Raw genomic sequence first — 23,474 nt, 5'->3', positions numbered from 1 at the left:
GAAGGCACAGGTTAGAGGATTGTTTCCTAGTCCAAGAGGTTAGAGGATTGTTTCTTAGTCCAAGTACTGCAGAACTGCTCAGATTCCTAAAGGCTTTCTTAGTGGCCAGGCCAACATAGGGAAAAAGAAGAGATTCCTGAACCCACATGTATCTTAAGGGAGAAAACAGAAGCAATCAAATGCAAGGGAATATGCAGCTACTGAGATTTTTGGTTGCTGTTTTTGCTTAAATGACTAAGGCCTCAACCAGCCCTGCCAACAACCTGGGGATGCTGTGGAGCCAGCCGTTCTATGCTCCATTCTTTAGCAGAGAGGATCCCTTTTCCAGATGGAGAAACTGAGGCCACCTGGGATGAAAAGAAGCAGGTGTGGCAAATGAGACTAATCCAACTCCAGCGCTATTTAGTTCCAAATTGTTCTTTCAGTGCTTCTGACATACCAGTGAAGCTTGGTTGCACTTGCTACAAGCATTGTTTCTTACATAGAAATATAAAGCTCATTTTGGGCAGGGAATGTGTCTGTTTATTATTGTATTGTACTCTCCCAAGAGCATAGTACATTGCTCTGCACACATTAAGTGCTCAATAAATATGATTGAACGAATGAAGTAAATAACACATGAACAGATCTTGCATATTGCCTGAGTCTCCAGGGTCCCTGTAGACTTGTGATTAGAACACTGACTCCAGTAAACAAGTGTTAATATATCAGACAATATATGTGTAACCTTTTAACAGGATTGAGAATAAGAAATAGGAAAATATAATCATTTTTTAACTGGATTTAACTCTGAATAGAAACCTGTAGCCAGGGAAAGGTAGACTATTAACTCAGGAACCTTTATAAGGTGATCCGACAAGGGCTATACGTTTGACTCAACCCCACCTCTTTAGGACCTGTGTTAGCAGCCATGGATTTGCACTGTGAGGCAGCCCCAGAGGCTGAGGTAACCTGCTCCTTCCCTGACATGCCTTGCTCCTGAGACTGCAGAAACCCCATTTTCCCCTTTCAATTTCCTTTTATTTTCTGCCTTTTTCTGAGATAGAGTTAGGTCAGTTGGAACAGGGAAAGCAGAAAGGCTGCTCTGGGAATCTAGGAGCTTTCCCACAGTGGCAATTGTAAGACTTTCAGGATCCGTATTTGACTTACATTAACAGTTTCTGCCCTGTTTGCCCTGAGACACTCTCCCTGTCAAACAGTCCCGTGACTGTTGGATGGTCACAGGCAGCCAAAGCCATTGGCTATCAGTAAATGCAGCATGGAATTCATTTGGGTGATCAGTTTATCCAGCGATAGGTTCAAAGCAAGATTTATATCGAACAGCAAGACCAGATGGAGGAGAGGAAGTAGTAGTTCAAAGAGGAGTGGTTCGTCATGGCAGCCGAGAGAAATAGGGGAATGGGAAATACTGGGCTCAGGCAGCTCTCAACAAGGGCCAAGAAGGAAATGAGAAGAAAAATGTATTTAGGAGTTTAAGGGATTTGATCTGAAGTTGCCGGAAAGCCTGGACATGAACCAAAGGCTCCATACATTAGCTTGGCATTGTTAGTTTCTGTATTAAGTACTTACTCTCTGCCGAGTACTGGGACAAAGTGCTAGGGGAGATTCCTAATAATCAGGTCGGATATAGAATCTCTGCTTCTGTTTTCCAACGCTTGTTGATGTTTCTTTTAGGAGATTATGAGTGGGAATATTATTGGGTGGCTTGAGCTACATTTGATTCTTCTCTTTAGGCAAAGCTCTTCCAGCGTGCTGTGATTAGAAGCTCTGCCCTGGAACAGATGAATCTTGTTGTTCTAGGAGAATGCCTGTCACAATCCTAATTCTAAACTGCCTCCACCCCAGGCTTTCAGAGGGCTTGGATGATGACAAAGTGGAGTCTTTGGGGCTAATATACTTATAATCTGAGCTCCCTGTGGGACTGGAACTATGTCTCACCTGATTACCTTGTATCTTCCTCAGTGGTTAGTGCAGTGCTTGGCATATAGTGTCTAATAATTATAGTTCTGGGTGAGAACTCATAGATCCACCTAGAGGACTAGGACCAGGAAACTGGGCCTAACTGTCCCCTCAGTGATGGTGTATGGAGGGAGTGGCAGGACAGGGTGGAGCCATGGTGGCCACAGTGACAGCCTCTGCAGGGGCAGTGACCCGAAAGCTGGCTCTCGGGAGCTCAGTCAATCAATTAATAATCAATAATAATAATAATTGTGATTTTTTTAGCTCTTACTATGTGCCAAGCGTTGTACTTAGCATTGGGGTAGATACAAGATAATCAGGTTCTAGTTGGGCTCACAGTTTTAAATCCCCATTTTGTAGATGAGGGAACTAAGTCACAGAGAAATGAAGTGATTTGCCCAATTTCACACTGCAGGCAAGTAGCAGAGTCGGAATTAGAACCCAGGTCCTCTGACTCCCAGACCCAATGATCTTTCCACTAGACCACCAATGTTATTTTTTTCAGCACATACGTGCAAAGCACTGTACTAAGAGCTTGGGAGAGTTCCTAGGGAAGCCTAGCTCCTCTGACTCTCCCTTGCCTCTCCCCCTGACCTTCCACCTGAGTCTCTTTCTGGTCCACTACTCCCTGAAGTGTCCTTGAACCAACTATCTTTGGTTCAGCTTAGCCCTGCTGGCCTAGACCTGCTCAGGTGCTTGGCTTAGACCTGCTCAGGTGCCAGTGGTGCTTCCTGGTGAATCTTGTCACAGGGAATGGCATCAACTTTTTAAAAAAATTCTTCCTTGTAAGAGCAGGAATTCCTGATAACCAACCACCATCTTTATCTTGTTAGAAGATGACTGCAAGCTTAAAAAATTCCTACAGTGGTAGAGTTAGGAGTAGAAAGGATAAAATACTTCATTCAGAACCTGTGGTCTTGATTGTGAAGTTAAGGATGGGTAATCTTTTGCCCAGGTATACTTCAGGAACCAATTGTTTCTAACCTCTGTGTACATTGTTTATCTCAGTTCTCTGTCTTTTTTCAGAAGGAGGAGATGCTTTTCACAAGGCATCTAAGGTCCTTACTTCCTTCTGCTGTCAGAGGTTTGATTCGACAGAAGAAGTTCAACATTAGAAATACTTCCGGTATGGCAGAAGGTAGGTTGACACTGTTGATTACCATAAGACTTCTTTGTATCCCACAGAGAATCCCATAATCTTAATGAGTGAATAGAACTAGCGAAGATGAAGGAGAAAGTAAGGTGGGAACTGAGCCTAAGATTGAGCAAACTGACACCTTGAGATAAGGAAAGAGAATTGCAGTCCACATGACATGAAGCAGCCAGATGCAGCCACATTAAATTCTGCTTGGTGCATAGCAGCTAGGTAAAGTTCATTAGGTCAAAATAATCCTACTCATTGTGCCCACAACTAGGACCCATCCAGAACTGGGCCAGATTATGCTGAAAGTTTTTTCTCTCATTCATCTCTAATTAATATGGATCATCTCTCATGTGTGAAGAGTAAATTTTGGTCAATAATAATAATAGTAGTTGTTAAGCACTACTATGTGCCAGACACGATTATAAGCACTGTAGTGGATACAAGCAAATTGGGTTGGACACATTTTCTGTACCATGTGGGGCTTACTCTCTCAATCCCCATTTTGCAGATGAGGTAATTGAGGCACAGAGAAGTGAAATGATTTGCCCAAGGTCACACAGCAGACAAGTGGTGGATCTGAGATTAGAACCCATGCCTTCTGACTCCCGGGCCCGTGTTCTATCTACTATGCCAATGACAGATTTTTGACATTTATTTAAATTCCAGTTATTTCAGGCCACTGGGACACCAGGCAAATTGTGCACTAAAGGCCTTAAAGAGTCCTGAGAGAGCTAGTACTTGCCAGGATGTTGTTTATGTATTAGGAAGATCTAGCTTTAACAGATCTATTCCACCCTCCTTTCCCTGCCCATTCCTTACCAGATAGGTGCCTGGGTGCTCTGAGCTCTTCCATGTGAGAATGGGTTTTCTTGTCCCACAGCAGGCAACATGGCTCAGTGGAAAGAGTCAGGAGACCTAGGTTCTAGTCCTGTTTCTGACACTGTCTTGCTTAGTGACCTTGGGTAAGTCACTTAACATCTCTGGGATAGTCACTTTGTAAGCGCTTAATAACTTTAAAATAGCTATCAGGCTGCACTGAGGGCTAAAAAGAAGCAGCATGGCCTAGTGGATAAAGCATGGGCTGGGAACCAGAGGACTTGGGTTCTAATCCTAGCTTTTCCATTTGCCTACTGTGTGACCTTGGGCAAGTCACTTGACTTCTCTGAGCTTCAGTTTCCTTAACAGTAAAATGGGGATTTAATACCTGTTTTCCCACCTACTTGACTGTGAGCCCCATGTGGGCCACTCACTGGATCCCACTTGATTAACTTGTAGCTATCTCAGTGCTTAGCACAGTGCTTAACATGTAGTAGGCACTTAACAAATAGCATAAAAAAGGCATCCTGGCTCCTGGCTGCCAAAACTCCCTGAAAAAAGTATATCCGGGAAGGGCAGTAGCTCCTCTCCCCTCTACTTTTAGATGGGTCCTTCACCGGTGTCCCGCTGGAGTCAAATCAGAGTGGAGAGTCGCTTGTCTTTTCGGCTACTTCTCTGCCCGGATTCCTTTTTGCACTTACGTAGGCTGACTCTGGAACACAGATAATGGATGGGTCTAAGGCTCTTGCAATGTTTATGGGAAAAAATAAAATCATTTACAGAATACGAGAAAGTACCTGCATTTCTTGGCTCTGGGACGTTATGCTGCTTATCCATTATCCGTTAATGTGGAAACCACATTTCACGGTACACTGCAACCCTGTGGCCCCAATCTCTGTCTAATAGCAACACTTTGAGGCCTTTGTTCAGTTCCTTATCGACATTGAGAAGCCACAGATCAAAGGCTTTGATGCTCTTTTCCCCTTCTAGATACATTTCCAGAAAATATAACCAACATATTTCAAACGCATTTTAGTTTTAAAGTAGCTTTTCTAAAACCACAGTCTTAGGTTTCAGTGGGAGCCATCCCAGATAGATGGACGGAAGTGTAGTGAATACCAAGGAAGGCAATGCCACCACCTCACTTGACCTATTCTATGATCTTATTCCATCTTTGGAAGCCTAATGGTCCAATTATCTTTTGTAGTAGTGGATTGGTCAGATCCAGTTTGGGGAGAGGTCACTAGGGCAGTTTGGGTTGCAATGAAATATTCTTCTTTTTCCCCTCACATTGCATTCAAGACAGGAAGACAGTTCCCTTTAGTGCTGGTAAGAAGGGCACAGAGAGTGCCCCTACAAGTCAGGTGCTTACCTCCACTAACCCTCTGAGTTTTCTAATCATTCTTTCTGCACCTTAAAACCCAGGGCATAAACAGGCAAACGTGGTGATTCTGCACAAGTCCCTTGCTGACGACTTTGAGAAATTCTGTCGGGCAAACAGAGGGCCTTTGCCCCTGTTGTATAGGAGCCAACCAGGAGAACGGACGTGCCCTGCCTTGAGTGCTGATTCAGACATCAGGTAGGTCTTCTTTGGGCTTGCTCACGGGAGTGGTTGGCTTTCCTGGAGTCCATGATTAAGATTAAGCGGGTCCATTCAAAGGTCATAGGGATTCTGGTTTCTCCAAAGTGGTTCTGCCTGGGGAGATATGGTACTTTTAGAGCTGTTGCCAACACACTCAGGTGCTGAAGACTGTCACACTTCCATTTTGGGGGCTTGGGTGGACAGATATCACCAAGTGCATGTGCTCTATCCCAGGAGTTACAAGTCTCTATAGGTACTAACACAAACTGTCACACCTCCACCTCTGAATCCTTGCCTTCCCACCACCCCACTAAGCCCCACTTGCCCTCTCAAAACCCTCTGGCATCTCGTTTATCTCACTGCTGACCTCTCACCCACCTTCTGTCTCTTGCCTGGAGCACCCTCCCTCTTCATATTTATTAATTCAATCGTATTTATTAAGCATTTACTATGTGCAGACCACTGTACTAAGCACTTGAGAAGTACAAATCAACAACATATAGAGATGTTCCCTACCCAACAACGGGTTCACAGTCTAGAATGGGGAGACAGACAACAAAACATGTAGACAGGTGTCATATCCAACAGACAATTACTCTCCCCACCTTCAAATCCTTATTGAAGGCACATCTCCTCCAAGAGTCCTTCCCTGACAAAGCCCCCCTTTCCCTCATCTCCCACTCCTTTCTGCATTGCTTTGACTTGCTCATATTACTTACATATTTATTACATATTTATTTATTTATTTATTTACATATTTATTTATTTATTTATTACTTACATATTTATTACATATTTACAAACTTACATATTTATTACTCTATTTATTTTACTTGTACATTTCTATCCTACTTATTTTATTTTGTTGGTATGTTTGGTTCTGTTCTCTGTCTCCCCCTTTTAGACTGTGAGCCCACTGTTGGGTAGGGACTGTCTCTATGTGATGCCAATTTGTACTTCCCAAGCGCTTAGTACAGTGCTCTGCACATAGTAAGCGCTCAATAAATACGATTGATTGATTGATTGATTGCTCCCTTAAATCATCCCCCATCCCGACCCTGCAGCACTTATGTACATATCTGTAATTTTATTTATTTATGTTAATGCCTGTCCCCCCATTTAGACTGAAAGCTTGTTTTAGACAGGGAATGTGCCAGTTTTATTGTTATATTGTACTCGCCCAAGTGCTTTAAACACAGTAAGCGCTCAAGAAATACAATTGACTGACTGACTTACCTGTGTTCCAGGCTTCCCCACAGACTGTTCTCCTCAGTTCCCCCTCCTCCCTCCTTAAACTCCACTGTGGTCTGCAAACATTATGAGCAAACTTCCCACCACCCTTGACATGTTCCTGGCCACTCAATCCTGGCCATCTCCAAGATTTGACTCCCTCCCAATGACACTGACTCCGCTGCTTCTCTTTCTTGAGGGGGGCCTCCTTTTTGCCCACCCTTCCCTTCCCATAGGCATTGGGGCTTTCACCCTTTTCCCTCCCTCCTTTCCTCTCTTCTTCCTTTGACTACCACATCCTCCATCTACCAGTATCTAGTAGCAGTAATAACAGTTTTAAGAATAAAAGGGGAAATGAGACTGGGGACCAATGCTTAAGGAAAGAGTCAGAAAATGAAAACAAGGTGAAAGATAGGGACAGAGATGAATATAAAAATAAAGCTAAAAAGGCAAGAAGCAATGAGGGCTAGAAGAGGAGAGTTTAGGGCTTTGCTTTGTTCAGAGTCCAACGGTCACAGCCTCAGCTACAGTAACCACAGCTGTGGCCTTCCCAGCCATCTACGCTTTACTGCTTCCTCTCCTATCTGACGGGTTGGAACAAGGCAGGTCGGGATGGAGGGCCAAGGGTGGAGTGGTCACTGGGGACAGCCCAGTTACGGAGAGCAAGTGTAGAAAAATAACCAAACCACAAGCAGAGAAACTAGATATAATTAACAGAGGCAGCACAGCCTAGTGGAAAAAGCACAGGACTGAAGGTCAGGAGATCTGGCTCAAACCTGCCACCGGTCTGCCGCCTGTCCTGGCTCAAGTTGCTTAACCTCTCTGGGCCTTGGTTTCCTCGTTTGTAAAATGGGGACAACCAATGGTGCTTATTGAGTGCTTATTGTGTGCAAAGCATTCAACTAAGAAAACTGTACAGAAAACTAGTCACCTCTCCTTGCCATGGTGGGTAGACATACAACATAGTGGGTAGATGTGTTCCCTGTCCACAAGGAACTTACAGTCTACAAGGGGAGACAGACATTAAAATGGATTGTGAACCCAGTGTGAGATAGGGACTGTGTCATCAGAAAACGTCAGAATTTTCCACATAGGAACCTCTTGATAGATACCACTGTCATTATTCTACCAGAACTGACTGCCCGCAGTACAGGAAATATGAGTTTGGAGTCTGTACTGGCCATCTGGCGAGCCTGGAGGAATATGCCGAGCAGCTCAAAGACATGGTGACCTTCTATTTGGGCTGTAGCTTCTCATTCGAAAAGGCCATCCAGGAGGCTGGGATACCCATTAGAAATGTGGAACAGCAGTGCAACGTGAGCATGTACAAGGTAGGAAAAGAACATTTAGGTGGATGGATAGACCCCCTCTCTCCCCCCACCCGCCAGCATTTACCTTCCTTTCCCATTTAATTTTGAATACAGAATTGAGGACAGGGTTAGTTTAGACATTTTCTGCTCCTTTCAGTGATTCTGTAAAAAAGATTCAGCCCAGCGAAAGCATGGCGGCATGAAGAACCAAGGGTTTAATGGTAGTAAAATTGCCAGGCTGTTGTCTGCTGCATTTCATCTCTGCCAGGAAGGGAGGGCTGCAAGGTGGGTCGAATGCACTCTGGAATGATTGCCACCGTTGGTAACATTTGGGTAACTTTTAAATTACCAAGTTTTTAGAATTGTAAATATCCAGAGTCCCCGGGGATTTACCTTCGAGTAAGACAATTTCATTTTCTGGATATTCAGAAGACAAGGAGAGGTAAACAGTTTTCTCCTGAGAAATGACTCAGAGCAGTTATTTCCATCTGATTACACAAATAAAGAAATCCCCCAGCACACTCTCAAGAGCCTTTGATAAAAATGCTCCTATCTTGGGCTCACCCGCTGGCATCTCTGCTGTATTCATTTAGAGCCATTGCTTTGTAATTAAACATTAGAACAAGCTGCCAAGGAAGATCATAAAATCTTCATCCCTGGAAATAAAAAAAAATGGCATAGGCAGACTGTCCATCTTGCTTGAGCATTTATTTACTTGGAGGCAGAGCATTGCACCAAATGACATTTTGAGACCCCCACTTCCAGACCAATTCTGCTATTTCCAAATCAGCATCCACTAACGATGACAATAATAATAATTATGTTATTGGTTAAGACAGTTACTATGTGCCAGGCAAGGACCCCTGTAGACTGTAAGCTCATTGTGGGCAGGGAAGGTGTCTACCAACTCTGTTATATTGTACTCTCCGAAAGGCGTAGTATAGTGCCCTGCACAGAGTAACAACTCAATAAGTACGATTGATTGACCTGAACAAGAAAGTTCACAACAACAAAACTTTCGAATAGGATGCAGAGCTTTTAAATAAAACATCTTGGAAATAGTGTTTATTAAACATTTTTAATGCTAGACCTTGTGATAAGCACTAAGGTATAGGATTCCAGGTATAAAACTCCCCTTTTAGCTCTCTTTAGCAATAGCGCTATTAGCATGGTAAATAGCAGCTCTCTAGTGCGTGAGCACAAGTTGTCCTTTTGTTGAGTAGTAATAATAATAATAATGTTGGTATTTGTTAAGCGCTTACTAAGTGCCAAGCACTGTTCTAAGCGCTGGGGTAGATACAAGATAATCAGATGGTCCCACATCGGTCTCACAGTCTTCAATGAGGGAATTGAGGCCCAGAGAAGTTAAGTGACTTGCCCAAGATCACACAGCTGACAAGTGGTGGAGTCAGAATTAGAACCCATAACTTCTGACTCCCAAGCCCGTGCTCTTTCCCCTAAGCCACACTGCTTCTAAGGCTAACACTTTGGAAATTAAGCATTTATCTTTGCACACACAGAAAAATCAGTTTCATAGTTTAAAGTGTTCTGATTGATACAAATTTACATTGATATTTAATCTTGTAACAATTTGTGATTTTTATCACAACATATAGTATTTTGGTCAATATTTGGATCTTTGGGAATGCATTAATGCACTTCACAGTATTTCTTATGGGATACTATACTTCATTTAGCCCTGTTTCACCAAAATTCTATTTTAGTGAAACCAACACCAGTCACTAACTGGGTTATCGCTGTAAAAGATTATTAGATTAAGCATTGTCCTTGTCGGGGGAAGGCAGATGCAGAAATAATGAGGGCTCAGTTAAAACTAAACAATCCAAGATAACATTGTTGCTATCCTGGGAGACATCTCACTGCTCCTGACAACAATCCTTAGTTACAATCAGGGCAGCCTCTAAAAGATCCAGGTCACTTTCTAGAAGGAGTAACTGGATGGATACTGGATGGATGGTAAAGGCTGAGGTCTTACTTGTACTTTTATAGATAAGACAGGAAAACTTTAGAAAGATTAATTTAGTGTCTCCTAGATCCAGGGCCCTTAAAATGGTGCTGAAAATAATAATGATAATCATGGTATTTGTTAAGCGCTTACTATGTACCAAGCACTGTTCTAAGCACTGGTTTAGATACAAGGTAATCAAATCATCCCATGTGGGGCTCACAGTCTTAATCCCTGTTTTACAAATGAGATAACTAAGGCACAGAGAAGTTAAGTGGCTTGCCCAAGGTCACACAGCAGACAAGTGGCGGAGCTGGGACTAGAATCCACATCCTTTGGCTCCCAACCCCATGTTCTTTCCACTAAACCATGCTGCTGCTCTGTTCAATCAAGCAATGAGTGAACACTGTATTAAGCACTTAGGAGATGACAGTACAGCACCGTTAGCAGATACATTACATACCCACAAGAAGCTTACAGTCTAGAGGGGGAGAATTGGTTAACAACCAGTGAGCAGAAGCACTTTGCTTTCTGCAGGTGAGTTAGGGGGAGTGGGTTACCTTCATTTCATGTGCAGATTAAAGCCAGTTCTTCCCTCAAGTTCCCTTCACATCTAGTTCATCCCTCTGTTAATTTTATGTCAGTATTTTCCTCTGTCCTCCAAAATAGTAAATTGTCAAGACTTGGTTTGTGCTGGATCTGGGTGAAGTTTGCCACCCTGGCATGTACCAATGTACTCTCTGTCATTCAACCCACATATTCAGTCCATCGCTAAATCCTATCGGTCCCACCTTCACAATATCGCTAAAATCTGCCCTTTGCTCTCCATCCAAACTGGTACCATATTAATAAAATCACTCATCCTATCCTGCCTGGATTACTACATCAGCCTTCTTGCTGACCTCCTAGCCTTCTGTCTCTCCCCACTCCAGTCCATACTTCACTCTGCTGCCCAGATCATTTTTCTACAAAAAGGTTAAAGACCTGTCACCCTGCTCTTCTAAAAACTCCAGTGGTTGCTCATCCACCTTCACATCAAACAAAAACTCCTCACCTTTGGCTTTAAAGCACTCATTCACCTTGCCCCCTCCTACCTCACCTCACTTCTTTCCTTCTACAACTCAGCCCACACACTTCACTCCTCTAGTGCTAGCCTTCTCACTATGCCCCAGTCTTGCTTGTCTCACTTCCGACCCCAAGCCTATGTCCTGCTTCTGGCCAGGAACGCCCTCCTTCCTCAAATCTGACAGACAATGACTGTCCCCTCCTTCAATGCCTCCAAGACATCTCCTCCAAGAGGCCTTCCCAGACTATGCCCCACTTTTCCTCATCTCCCACTCCCTTCTGTGTCACCCTGACTTGCTCCCTTTGCTTCCCCTCCCCCAAGCCCTACAGCACTTATGTCTATATCTGTATTTTTATTTATTTGTATTGATGTCTATGTCCCCTTTTAGACTTCAAGCTCATTGTGGACAAGGAATGTCACTGTTTATTGTTGTGGTATACTTTACCAAGTATATAGTGCAGTGCACACAGTAAGTGCTCAATAAGTATGATTGAATGAATGAATAAATGTCAGGGTAGAGCCTCAGCACTGCTGCATGGAACCATCAGTCCCTCTCAGATGAAGGGGACACAGTTGTGCAGGGAGCTTGAGGGCCCACTCAGGTCAGAGGGAATTTTTCTGCACATACTGCTCGGCCACAGAAGTATAGGTGCTTCTGCTGCAGTGTGGCCTAATGGACAGAGCGTGGGCCTGAGATGGTCATGGTTTCTAATCCCGACTCCGCCACTTGTCTGCTCGTGACCCTGGACATGTCGCTTCACTTCCCTGTTCCTCAGTTATCGCATGTGTAATATGGGGGTTAAGACTGTGAACCCCATGTGGGGCAGGGACTGTGTCCAACCTGACTAGCTTGTATCTACCCCAGCCCTTAGAACAGTGACTGGGACACAGTAAGCGCTGAACAAATGCCATTTAAAAAAGCAAAACCTCCAACCCCAACTTCCTCTCCCCTGCTGCCCCCATCCACAGTGCAATTATACATGTATGTGAGTGCATGTTTCTCTGTATGTGTTCTTGCAGACAACTGTGCCATGCTCCGCTGTTGCCAGCTTTTGCTGTCCTCTGGTGGTGACGATGAGACCTATTCCAAAGGAAAAATTGGAGGCAGTTGTGCAGGCCACGTTTCTGATGAGAGACTCCCATGGAGAGCCTATTCACATTGGGAACCCTGGTCAGTAATCAATCAATCAGTGGTATTTATTGAGCACTTACTCTGTACAGAGCGCTGTACTGAGCACTTGGGAGGGTACAATGCAATGAAGTTGGTAGACATGATTGATCCTTGCCATCAAGAAGCTTATTGCAGTCTAGAGGGGGAGATGGATATTCAAATAAATTACAGATAGGGAAAGTAGCAGAGTATAAGTCTATGTACATAAGTGATGGGAGGCTGGGGGTGGAATGAGTATCAGAGCGCTTAAGAGGTACAGCCCCAAGTGTATAGGCAATGCAGAAGGAAGGGTAAATAGAGTAGGGAGGTGAGGGAAAACCTCTCGGAAGCGATGTGGTTTTAGGATGGCTTTGAAGTGACAGGGAGAGGGGTGGACTGTCAGATATGAAGGGGGAGGGAGTTCCAGGCCCGAGGGAGGAGGTGGGTGAGGGGTCTGTGGCGAGAGAGACAACCTCGAGGTACAATGAGTAGTTTGGTTTTAGAGGAGTGAAGTGTGATGGCTGAATTGTGGAGATTAGTGAGGTGAAGGGGGTCAGGGGGAGGACTGACCAGTTAAAAGTCATGGGTAGGAGTTTCTGTTTGATGCAAAACTGGATGGACAACCATTGGAGGTTTTTGAGGAGTGGCAAAGACGTAGGCAGACTTTTTTTTAGAAAAGCGATCTGGGCAGTAGCATGAAGTATGGACTAGAGTTGGGGGAGACTGGAGACAGGAAGATCAATGGGAAGGCTGATGCAGTACTCAAAACAGACTATGATAGTGCTTGGAGCCAGTGTGGTAGCAGTTTGGATGGAGAGGAACAGGTGGATTCTAGAGATGTTATAAAGATAGAAATATCAAGATTGGATATCAAACGGAATATATGGATTGAATGAGAGAGGTGAGTCAAGAATGATGCCAATAATGCCAAGACAGGGAAGAAGATAGTGTCTTGAATAGCGATGGGTAAGAGAGGGTTTGGGTGGGAAGAGGAGGAGTTCTATTTTGTACATATTAAGTTTGAGATGTTAGTGGGACATCCCAGCAGAGATATCCATGGCCTGGTGGATAGAGCACAGGCCTGGGAGTCTGAAGTGCCAGGGTTCTAATCCCAGCTCTGCAACTTGTCTGCTGTGTGACCTTGGGCAAGTCACTTCACTTCTCTATGCCTCAGTTCCCTCATTTGTAAAATGGGGTTTAAGACTGTGAGCCCCATATGAGACAGGGACTGTGTCCACCCCGATTTGCTTGTATTTACCTCAGCTCTTGCCCAAGTTTCATTCAATCATATTTATTGAGCACTTACTGTGTGCAGAGCACTGTACTAAGCATTTGGAAAGTACAGTACAGAAATAGAGACAATCCCTGCCAACAACAATCTCGCAGACGGGGTGGGGGGTGGGAAGGGAGACAGATTTCACTACTCAGAGTGAGAAAAAAGCATTGAAATTTCAGTCTGCCTGTTTATACTCTGATGTGCCTCTCCCCAAACACCCACCCCTGTCAGACTAATTCTGTTCCTATTCCATGGGGCAAACGTAAATAAATAGATAAACAAAGCCGAACAATGATAAGATTTGTCACAATGATCTAAGATTCAACCGTTTCCAAGAGCAGCAGCTTGAGGGAGTAGGGTTTTCTTTTTTTTTTTTTTCCAGAAAGAGCTTTTTCCCCTCATGTAAAGCTGAGTAGGTGGCTTAATGGAACGAGCATGGGCTTGGGAGCCAGAGGTCATGGGTTCTAATCCTGGCTCCTCCACTTGTCAGCTGTGTGACTTTGGGCAAGTCACTTAACCTCTCTGTGCCTCAGTTACCTCATCTGTAAAACGGGGATGAAGATTGTGAGCCCCACGTGGGACAACCTGATAACCTTGTAGCTCCCCAGCAGACAAGTGGTGGAGCTAGAGTTAGAACCCAGATCCTTGGGTTCTTCTGTATTTGCAGGGTGTTGGTTAGAGAAACACCCAGAAATGAGGTGGAACTGCAAATATCGTATGAAACCAGGGGCAAAAGCTTATCCACCAATTCCCAGCTGCCTGGACTCTCCGGGGGAGGAGGGAGAGAGCTAGCCCACCACTGATGAGGGGGGGCTCACAGCAGACAGTAGGGGTCGTGGGCGGGGCCGAGGTTCATGGAGGCAGCCATGAGCATGGGTCCAGTCAATGGCAAAGAGGCAGTGCCACAAACAAAAAAATCCACAAATGCTAAGTGACGTCTGCATGTAGAAAACCACACAGGCCCAGAATTGCCACATCTGTCACCACTGTGACATCTGCTGCATATCAACATCTCAGATAACAGATTTTCCCCTTACATGAGTGGAGAGTTATATCAGCCTCTAAGCAAATAAGTGGATTTTTTTTATATAGTTTACGCACTAAGTAATCATGAGGGAAAATTAGATCATAAGCTCCCTCTCCCTTTCATATCAGACAAAAAAGTAAAAAAAAAAGCATTGCTTGGAGGAAGTGTGGCAAGGAGACTGTCCAAGTGCCACAATTGATCTGTGAACCTGGGCAATGTTCTAACCTATAAAAGGAGACCCAGTTGTCTCATTTGACTCACACAAATACATTGTAACACACTTCCTGGCGAGCAGCTTTCTTTCCACTGTGTTTCAATGGCACCAGAGCCGAGGACTCCATTCCCTGCTTAGGACAGCAGCTACATTCTAAGACCAATTAGGTGCTGTGGGGGAAGGAGCTAGAATGGTCCCGTGCTTCCCCGCAAATAGTGCTGAGTTTCTTTTATACCTGCCCTTTTCTGTCTAATGATTGTGTTAACTGTCTCTGCTGTTTGTAGCCATGTTAGGGATCCGTGATCTTTCCCATCCTGACTACGGGGACCTGGTCGTGTCCCAGCCAGAGGACGTTCCAGTGTTCTGGGCTTGCGGGGTGACAGGCCTGGAAGCCGTCAGCAGCTGCAGTATGTATGGTCTTTCGATTTCCCATTTTCCTCATAGTTTGAGATGCAAAACCATCCTAGAGAATGAGTCGAGGCATAGAGTCCAGGGCAGGGCAGGGCTTGTACTGTGAAAAGGACAGTAGCCCAGTGGAGTAGCTGCCTTCCCTGCAGCCATCAAGCAATGCTTGCCAAAGCACTGAGCATCTCCCACCCAATTTGTTTCCTTCCCATGCAACTTTAGAGTCTATACTTAAATGTCACTTACTTTTGGCCATGTTTGATTACAGAAGTGATCCCAGGATCACCTGGGCTTGCAGTTGGTCCAAGGGCCCAGGGTAGGACCAAGAACCCTGCAGGTGATTAGTAGATACTTGCAGGCTGACTGAAGTGGGGCAGTGAGTACAGGACAAGTGTGCCCCTGTTCAAGTGTGCGAAGTAATAATAGCGTTTAATAAGCGCACACTGTGTGCAGAGCACTGAACTAGGCACTGGGAAAGAATGCACAGAGGAGAATTAGACAAAGTCTTTGGCCCTCATGGGGCTCTCAATCTGATAATATAAATTGGGGAGGTGGAGCTGGAGACAGACATCAAGAGTGATGAAACAATAAAACAACATCAAAGACCAGGACAGATATGCAAAAATACAAAGAAAAGTCAGTTGGGTGCTGTGGCTGGGGAGAATAATTTCAGGCTCCCCAATGGCTCAGAGTCCTAAGGCACCCCCATACCCATAGCTACAGCGACTGCTATAAAAGCCAGCAGTCTTCCCAAGGTTTTGTTGAGGCCTCGTGCTACAGGTGCTGTTCTCTTACCAGCCAGGGTGGTGGAGGGCAGGATGGGATGGAGTCTCCTCAGTGATGTGGAAGAGAGTCAGTGTGGGGCAGAGATGAGGAGGAGAGCTGCCATTAGAAAACTGGCTCCATTTGCTGTAACTGGTTCTTGCAGATAGAACAGCCAATTGAAATGGCTGCATAGAGAAGCAGCGTGGCTCAGTGGAAAGAGCCCGGGCTTTGGAGTCAGAGGTCATGGGTTCCAATTCTGACTCCACCAATTGTCAGCTGTGTGACTTTGGGCAAGTCACTTCACTTCTCTGGGCCTCAGTTACCTCATCTGTAAAATGGGGATGAAGACTGTGAGCCCCACATGAGACAACCTGATCACCTTGTAACCTCCCCAGCGCTTACAACAGTGTTTTGCACGTAGTAAGCGCTTAATAAATGCCATTAAAAAAATGCTGATTGCTTCCTGTTTCAGTGTCTCCACTGGCTTTTACTCATTCTCCGGGCTGTATGTTTGTGACTGACCTGAAGGATAAAGAGGTTTCAGTGAGTCCTCCCAGGGAAATTCCAGAGGTCCACTGCATTTCTCAGAACGCCTTGCACTACAGCATCGCTTCAGCATCAGCCGTATGGAAGATTAGGAAACTGGAGAGCATTATCGCCATAGATCCTGGTAAGGAAAAAACCCCAATTGACACGCCCTTCCCTACTGTGCACACACCTTACTCTGGGGCCAAGCAGAACTCTAGGACCTCACCAGGTCTCTAGCGTGGCTTAGTGGAAAGATCGTGGGGGATCAGAGGACATGGATTCTAATCCTGCCTCTGCCACTTAATGATGGCATTTATTAAGCGCTTACTATGTGCAAAACACCGTTCTAAGCGCTGGGGAGGTTACAAGGTGATCAGGTTGCCCCACGGGGGGCTCATAGTCTTAATCCCCATTTTACAGATGAGGCACTGAGGCACAGAGACGTTAAGTGACTTGCCCAAAGTCACACAGCTGACAGTTGACAGAGCCGGGACTTGAACCCCTGACCTGACTCCAAAGCCCGTGCTCTTTCTACTGAGCCATGCTGCTTCTCGCTTGTCTGCTGTGTGGCCTTGGGCAAGTCACTTAATTTCTCTGTGCCTCAGTTACCTCATCTATAAAATGGGGATTAAAAGTGTGAGCCCCACATGGGACAACCTGATTACCCTGTATCTACCCCAGCACTTAGAACAGTGCTTGGCCCATAAAAAGCGCTAAACAAATACCATAATTATTATTATTATTAGTCAAGCCAGCCCCAGGAGCAGACCAAGCCTAAATGAGCACAGAGGGAAGAGATGTGGCCAGGGCTGCCGGTTCCAGCACTCAGGCAGACTCCTCTGGCTGTCTGAGGGCCACAGGATCTTAGAGGATGATGACAACTTCTACTGCTGGATTAGGGATTGGGTCCACATCCCCCCTGGCTTTGTCCACGGTCATCCCTCACATGATCGTGACCTCTCTGGACTGCCCAGGGCTATTGGGAGCCTCCTATCCGTCAAAGATGGCCCTCAAGATTGATTTCTGACAGCAGAATGCTCCATTTCCATGCCCTTGCCCTACAGTGCCATTTTCAGGATGGTTTGGAAAGGAATGCCCACATTCCTACTTCCTGGCTCATGGTCTACCTGCTGTTGTGCAGGAATCAGTCCCGGCTCCTTGCCACCTTCATCATTTTTGCATGCTCCTCGTAGGCTCACACAGGGTTATTCCTTCCAACAAGATGACTTTAAAGATTACATTAATGGTTATAGCATAGAATATTTATTATATGGGATACTTTGGAAAAACATTGCATGGTTTGCTTTTCTCCCCTTTTAACAAAGACATTAATGAATCCCACTGAATTTTAGGAAACCGTGGGATGAAACATCTATGCTGCAGGGATGAGTTACTGAAGACCTCGCTGTCAATGTCGCATGCCCGCTCGGTGCTGATCACTACTGGATTCCCGACGCATTTCAAACATGACCCCCCGGAAGAGACAGATGGCCCTCCAGGAGCCATCGCGATGGCTGCTATCCTGCAGGCTTTGGAGAAGGAGGTGGCGCTGGTTGTTGACCAGAGGGCCCTGGACCTGCACAGGAAGATCATTGAAGATGCTGTTCAGCAAGGTCAGTTGGGGCAACACTGGGCAGAGCTGCTGCCTCTCCCTTCTCTGGCTATGGCAATTCAGTCCTCGCTTCAGTGCCCTTCCTCCCCTTCCAGCTTTTGGTTTCACACTCATGGCTGGAAAGAAGTCCTCTCAAAACCCACAGATTCTTTCCACTTGTGCCATCTTGGGGGGACTGGCCTATAGGTCACTAGCAATGTCTCCTAGGCCTCTGAAACTTTTGTGGGTGCAGAGTCAGACTTGGGGAAGATGGCTGCTTAAAATGAATGTTTCCACTCTTCCTTGTGAGAAGTAGCATGGCCTAGCGAATAGAGCACAGGCCTGGGAGTCAGCAGGACCTGGGTTCTAATCCCGGCTCCACCACTTGTCTGCTGTGTGACCTTTGGCAAGTCACTTCACTTCTCCGTGCCTCAGTGACCTCATCTGTAAAATGGGGATTAAGACTGTGAGCCCTGTGTGGAACAGGGACTGTGTTCAACCCAGTTACCTTTTATGTACCCCAGTGCTTAGTACAGTGCCTGGCACATAGCAAGCACTTAACAAACGCCTCAATTATTAATTATTATTATTATTCCTTGGGCTGCACGTGGGATGAACATCTTTGGTTTGTACCTTCTGAGCCAACAAAAGATCCTTTCATGCCTGGAGGAGCTAGTCAAAAGTTTGTAGTATTGGAAAGGGCTGGGTATGCATCTGGTGGAGGAAGAAGGTGCAAGGCCGACAGCCTTGAGCAGGGGCAGTGGAGCAGAAACACAGCCTTTCATGCTGTCTGTCTCCTCTCCCCCTCTGATGGCACCCTTCCTATCTCCAGGTTCTGGAAAGCCTGAGAATGAGAACGTACTGTGTGTTGTGTCCAATATTCTAAATGCTTGGGAAAGTACAGCACATTCCATGCCCACAACAAGCTTACAGCCTAGAGCGTAACCACAATCACATCTTTTAGGGCAGTGTTGAAAGATCAGCTCCTTAGATAATGCACCACTGGCATCTGGCATCCCTTTCTCCCCATCTTCTGGCCCTACCCACCTCTTCTTTTTCTTCCTTACTTCCTACTAGGCTTAGAAGGTAAAATAGATGCCCTCAGCATTGTGTTCCTCTGTTCTAGCCTAAAATCCTCTCCGGGTGAGCAGCTGTCACCCTTTCTGGAATGACCTGGACTTTGTGGGGTCTTTTTTTTAGGTGTACTGAAGACTCCAGTTCCACTGATGAGTTACAAGGGTGGGGATGCAGAGTCAGCCCGGATGTTTCTATGCAAAGATGGGGATTGTGGTTCTCCCAGGTAGGTCTGAGCCCCAGAAATAGGGTGCAACACATGGCAGGTGACACAGAACCCAAGGGCTGTAAGTAAAGCATAGGTGACCAGCTCTTAGCACTGAGAAGGTAGGGGCAGTGCTCAGTAAGAACCCAGACCATAACTTGGGGAGATCAGAAGGGGACCTGTTAGTGACTGCTGTCTTTCAGGGTGTTGAAGATCCCCTCAGGACTGGAAAACTAATACCCCCTCCTCATAGTCAGGAGTTTTTAACTTCTTTCACCTGGCATGAGTCATGCCCAATGTGTACCCCTTCCCAAGCAGAAAGATTCCTTGCTCTGAATTTTTTTTCACTTAATGCTGGTATTAAATACTCACTATCTACCAAGCACTGTACTAAACACTGGGGTGGATTATTAGGTCAGATACAGTCCTTGCCCTCTATGGGGCTCACGGTCTAAGCAGGAGGGAAAAGGTTTCATAGATGAGGAAATTGAGGTACAGGGAAGTTGTAACTTACCCTCAGTCATGCAACAGGCAAGTTATGGAGCTGGGAGTAGAAGCCAGGTCCCCTGATTCCCACGCCTGGGCTCTTTCCACTAGGCCACATTTTTGAAGGTGCAAAAACAATCCAGGGGTGTTAAAAAAAGTGTAGAACATTTAGCATGGTAATTTATGAATATCATTTTATAGCTATTAGCAATGTTACCTTCATCATTTATCTTACAGTTTTTGTGGGTGGATGCATGTTGGTCTGGAGATATATCTGCTTCATGTATTCTGAATGACATGTAAGTTGATTGTAGCTGTCGTCCTGCAGATTCGATCATTTGGTGGCAATAGAACGTTCAGGAAGGGCTGCCGATGGCAACTATTACAACGCAAGGAAGATAAATATTAAGCATCTGGTCGATCCTATCGATGATCTCTTTCTTGCTGCACAAGAGATTCCTGGAATCACAACATCAGGTGAGACCTGGGCTTAAAAAGTTGAACTTTATAGCAAAGACTAAATGAGTAATGTACAAGCCTCAGTGTCTATCTGACTTTGAGGAAATGTCTTAGGTGCTAGGAGAATTGGATTCATCATTTGATAGTCTTAAAGCATCAGTGTCTGAAAAATTCCAAGTGCTTTATAAGCTAATCAGCACTCTCAGAATGGCTGCCATTTGGATTCGACTACTCTGAATGGACTGGGCAATGATGGTGCAGTGCTTCGTGTTTCCCAGAAAAAGTATTACCACTTGCAGGGTGTCATAGTACATTTGCTCTTGCTTCTAAAGCTGTTTTGAAGGGGACCTGCATTTCCAGAGAAGGAAGAAAAGTCTATTTTGGTTACGCAAAATAATTGGTAATGATCAGTAAGTCAACAACATCTGTCGAGCAGTCATAGTGAGGGGAGTAGAGTACTAAAAGTTGGGGTTGTTTCAAAGAAAGAGCAAGACACAGTCTGTCTCTTCCAGGATAATGTCATCTAATACAGCATTAGACAACCATAAACTTGTCTAATCAATCAATCGTATTGTCTAATCAATCAATCGTCTAAGAAACCCCAAGTGCTCTGGTAGAGTCCCAGAAATTTTACACCAGCTCTAGGAGTAGCTGGACATTTATCTGGGGAGCAAGCTAGCAGCCATCAGAAATTAGAGTGAGCCGTGAGGAGTAGGAGGAGAGGAACCCTTACATTGTGAGTGTGTCAATGCACCCATTAACTTCAGTGCTGACCCAGGAATAAGGCCGTTTGAACACGGTCCTTCAGGCTCCAGCTTTTTTTAGTGGGGAACAGTTTAAGGGCAGAAAGTGGAGTTGTGTAGGGGGACTGAAATACAAATCCTGTACTATATGAGTGCAGGAGCCCTCAGCACTGGGGAACACTGAATGCCAAGGGGGGCACCTGGAAGGGAGCCAATAAGTGACCTTTTGCCCTGGCTAGCTGTAGGCTTCCCAGATGGTGCTGCCCTGGGCCCATCCAATCAAATGGCTAGCAAAGAAGGGAGAAGTTACTTCCTGACTTTTTCCAGCTCTTCCAGTGTCTACATAGGGGAGACTTCAGTGCTTGTTTTAAACCAACTGCTGGATTACTGTGGGTTTTGCTCCTTGATGAGTAATCTACCTTCCCTTTGGCCAGATCTTGTCAGGGTGAATGGCTTTCCTGGGGACAGCATCAGCTACATTAACTATTTTTTACCAATGAATCAATCAGTAGTATTAAAAGCCTCCTAAATGCTTAAGAAAACTATAGACATGATCCTTAAGGATTTAAAATCTAGAAAGGAGACAGATGATAAAATAAATTACAGAGAGGAGGAAGTAATGGAGCATGAAGACATGTACATAAGTGCTACAGTGAAGTATGAGTATCCAAGTGGATTTGGACAGAGGTGCTTAAGTGGAAGTTGGAGGGGAGAAAAGAGACTAATCAGGGAAGACCTCCTGAGAGAAATGAAATTTCAGAAGGGCTTTGAAGATGGGGAGAGCAGTGAGTTTACTGCTCAGTGTGAAAGGGGAGGGGGAAGAGGGTGTGAATAAGAGGTTGTTGGTGGGAGAGTGGAAAACAAGGTATAATAAGTAAGTTGGTATGAGAGAGATGAAGCATGCAGTTGAGATGTCATGGCAGGATAGAGATAAGGAGTAGGAAGAGAGCTGATTGAGTTCCTGAAAGCTGATGGTCAGGAGTTCAGCTTGAAGAGGAGGGGTAAACTGTCTAGGCTTTAGATGATAAGTTCGTTGTGAGCAAGTAACATGTCTACCAACTCTAGGTTGTACTCTCCCAAGCACTTAGTGCAGTGCCCTGCAGACAGTAAGCCCTAAAATACAATTGATTGACAACCCCCCCCCACACACATTGACGGTTGTCATAGGGTGGGGATACATGCACAGGACCATGTTATAGAAAAATGATCCAGTCACCAGAGTGAAATATGGACCAGAGAGGGGCGGGATTAGAGGCAGGGAAATCAGTGAGGAGGCTGCTTCAGTATTCAAGTTGGGATATGACAAGCTCTGGACTAGCGTGGTGATGGTGTGGATGGAGGAAGGGGTAAATTCCAGAAATGTTGTGGAGGAAGACTGGACAGGATTTGATGATGGACTTAATATGGGATTGAATGAGAGGGAGGAATCAAGGGTAATGCCAAAGTTACAGGAGGTGGTTGTGTTAACCATAATGGAAAAGTTAGTTAGACTAGCAGATTTGGGAGGGAAGATGAGGAATTCAGATTTAGACATTTTGATCTTGAGGTGCTGATGGGAAATCTATGTAGAAATTGTGCTGAAAGTAGTCTGAAATGAGAGTGCGTGAGGAAAGATATTATAGGAGTTCAGTAACAGCAAGGTAGATCTGGGAATCAGCCATGTAGCGGTGGTAGTTGAATCAATCAATCAATTGTATTTATTGAGCCCTTACTGTGAGCAGAGCACTGTACTAAGCAATTGGGAGAATACAGTGAAGCAGAGTTGGTAGACACGCTCCCTGCCCACAATGAGCTTACATCCTTTCTGGCTTCAGGTTCTGCTCTAGTGTTTGGATTGTCTGATGGAGTCAGAGACGGGAGACCTCTCCATGATGGGCATGGAGGTGGAAGTTATGTCAGGGATGGTGAGAACAGTGATTGGGTATGGTCTGGAATAACTTGCTAGCCCCATCGGGATCTCTCCCAGAAACCCTTACTGGCCCTCCTTGAAGCACCCTTATTTGTGTATGTGAGGGCATCTGTGTACAGGCATGCAAATAGAGGCCTGTTGTCCAGGGATTTCAAAGAATTTCACAATTTATTTTATTGCTCCTCATAATATGCTCTACTGGGTGGCAGTGTATTATCACCCTTGTGTTACACATTGAGAAACGAAACAGTGAGAGGTTTAGTGCTGCTTTGCAGGTCAACACCTGTGCACTCCCATGCACCTGAGTAGAAAATATCACTGGGGCAAGAGAGATAGTAAGACATTTTTCTGGAGGGTGAAATGATCTGTCCTTGTTAATGAGGCTCTTTAGTCATTTGTCCACTAACCCTCCAAAAAGAGTTTTACACTTGAATCTCACTCTATTCTCTGTCCCCTTCAGCCCTCCAGTTAGAGAGGAGGGCATGCACTTTACATGCTTAGAGAGCTCTGCCTGGATATAATGTTATCCAGGTAACTTAGATAAGCCATTTAGAACTACTCTGATTCTC

General features: G+C 45.2%; 1 protein-coding gene across 1 annotated transcript in view; it reads left to right on the top strand.

The window, feature by feature from the left end:
- The first annotated feature begins 906 nt into the window (after nt 1-906).
- The window catches only part of DGLUCY (D-glutamate cyclase), a 37,172-nt gene continuing 14,604 nt past the window's right edge, over nt 907-23,474 (top strand). The window contains exons 1-10 of the mRNA XM_038750781.1: nt 907-946; nt 2,986-3,097; nt 5,345-5,498; nt 7,864-8,062; nt 12,094-12,244; nt 15,025-15,147; nt 16,383-16,580; nt 17,791-18,051; nt 19,230-19,329; nt 20,123-20,271. Of these exons, the coding sequence (XP_038606709.1) occupies nt 911-946; nt 2,986-3,097; nt 5,345-5,498; nt 7,864-8,062; nt 12,094-12,244; nt 15,025-15,147; nt 16,383-16,580; nt 17,791-18,051; nt 19,230-19,329; nt 20,123-20,271 (1,483 nt within the window). The 5' untranslated portion in view covers nt 907-910. The remainder of the gene's footprint in view (nt 947-2,985; nt 3,098-5,344; nt 5,499-7,863; nt 8,063-12,093; nt 12,245-15,024; nt 15,148-16,382; nt 16,581-17,790; nt 18,052-19,229; nt 19,330-20,122; nt 20,272-23,474) is intronic.

Source organism: Tachyglossus aculeatus, chromosome 1, assembly GCF_015852505.1.
Source record: "Tachyglossus aculeatus isolate mTacAcu1 chromosome 1, mTacAcu1.pri, whole genome shotgun sequence".
Lineage (NCBI taxonomy): Eukaryota > Metazoa > Chordata > Mammalia > Monotremata > Tachyglossidae > Tachyglossus > Tachyglossus aculeatus.
Note: the sequence above shows the minus strand (reverse complement) of the source record. Positions and strands in the feature narration are given on the sequence as shown.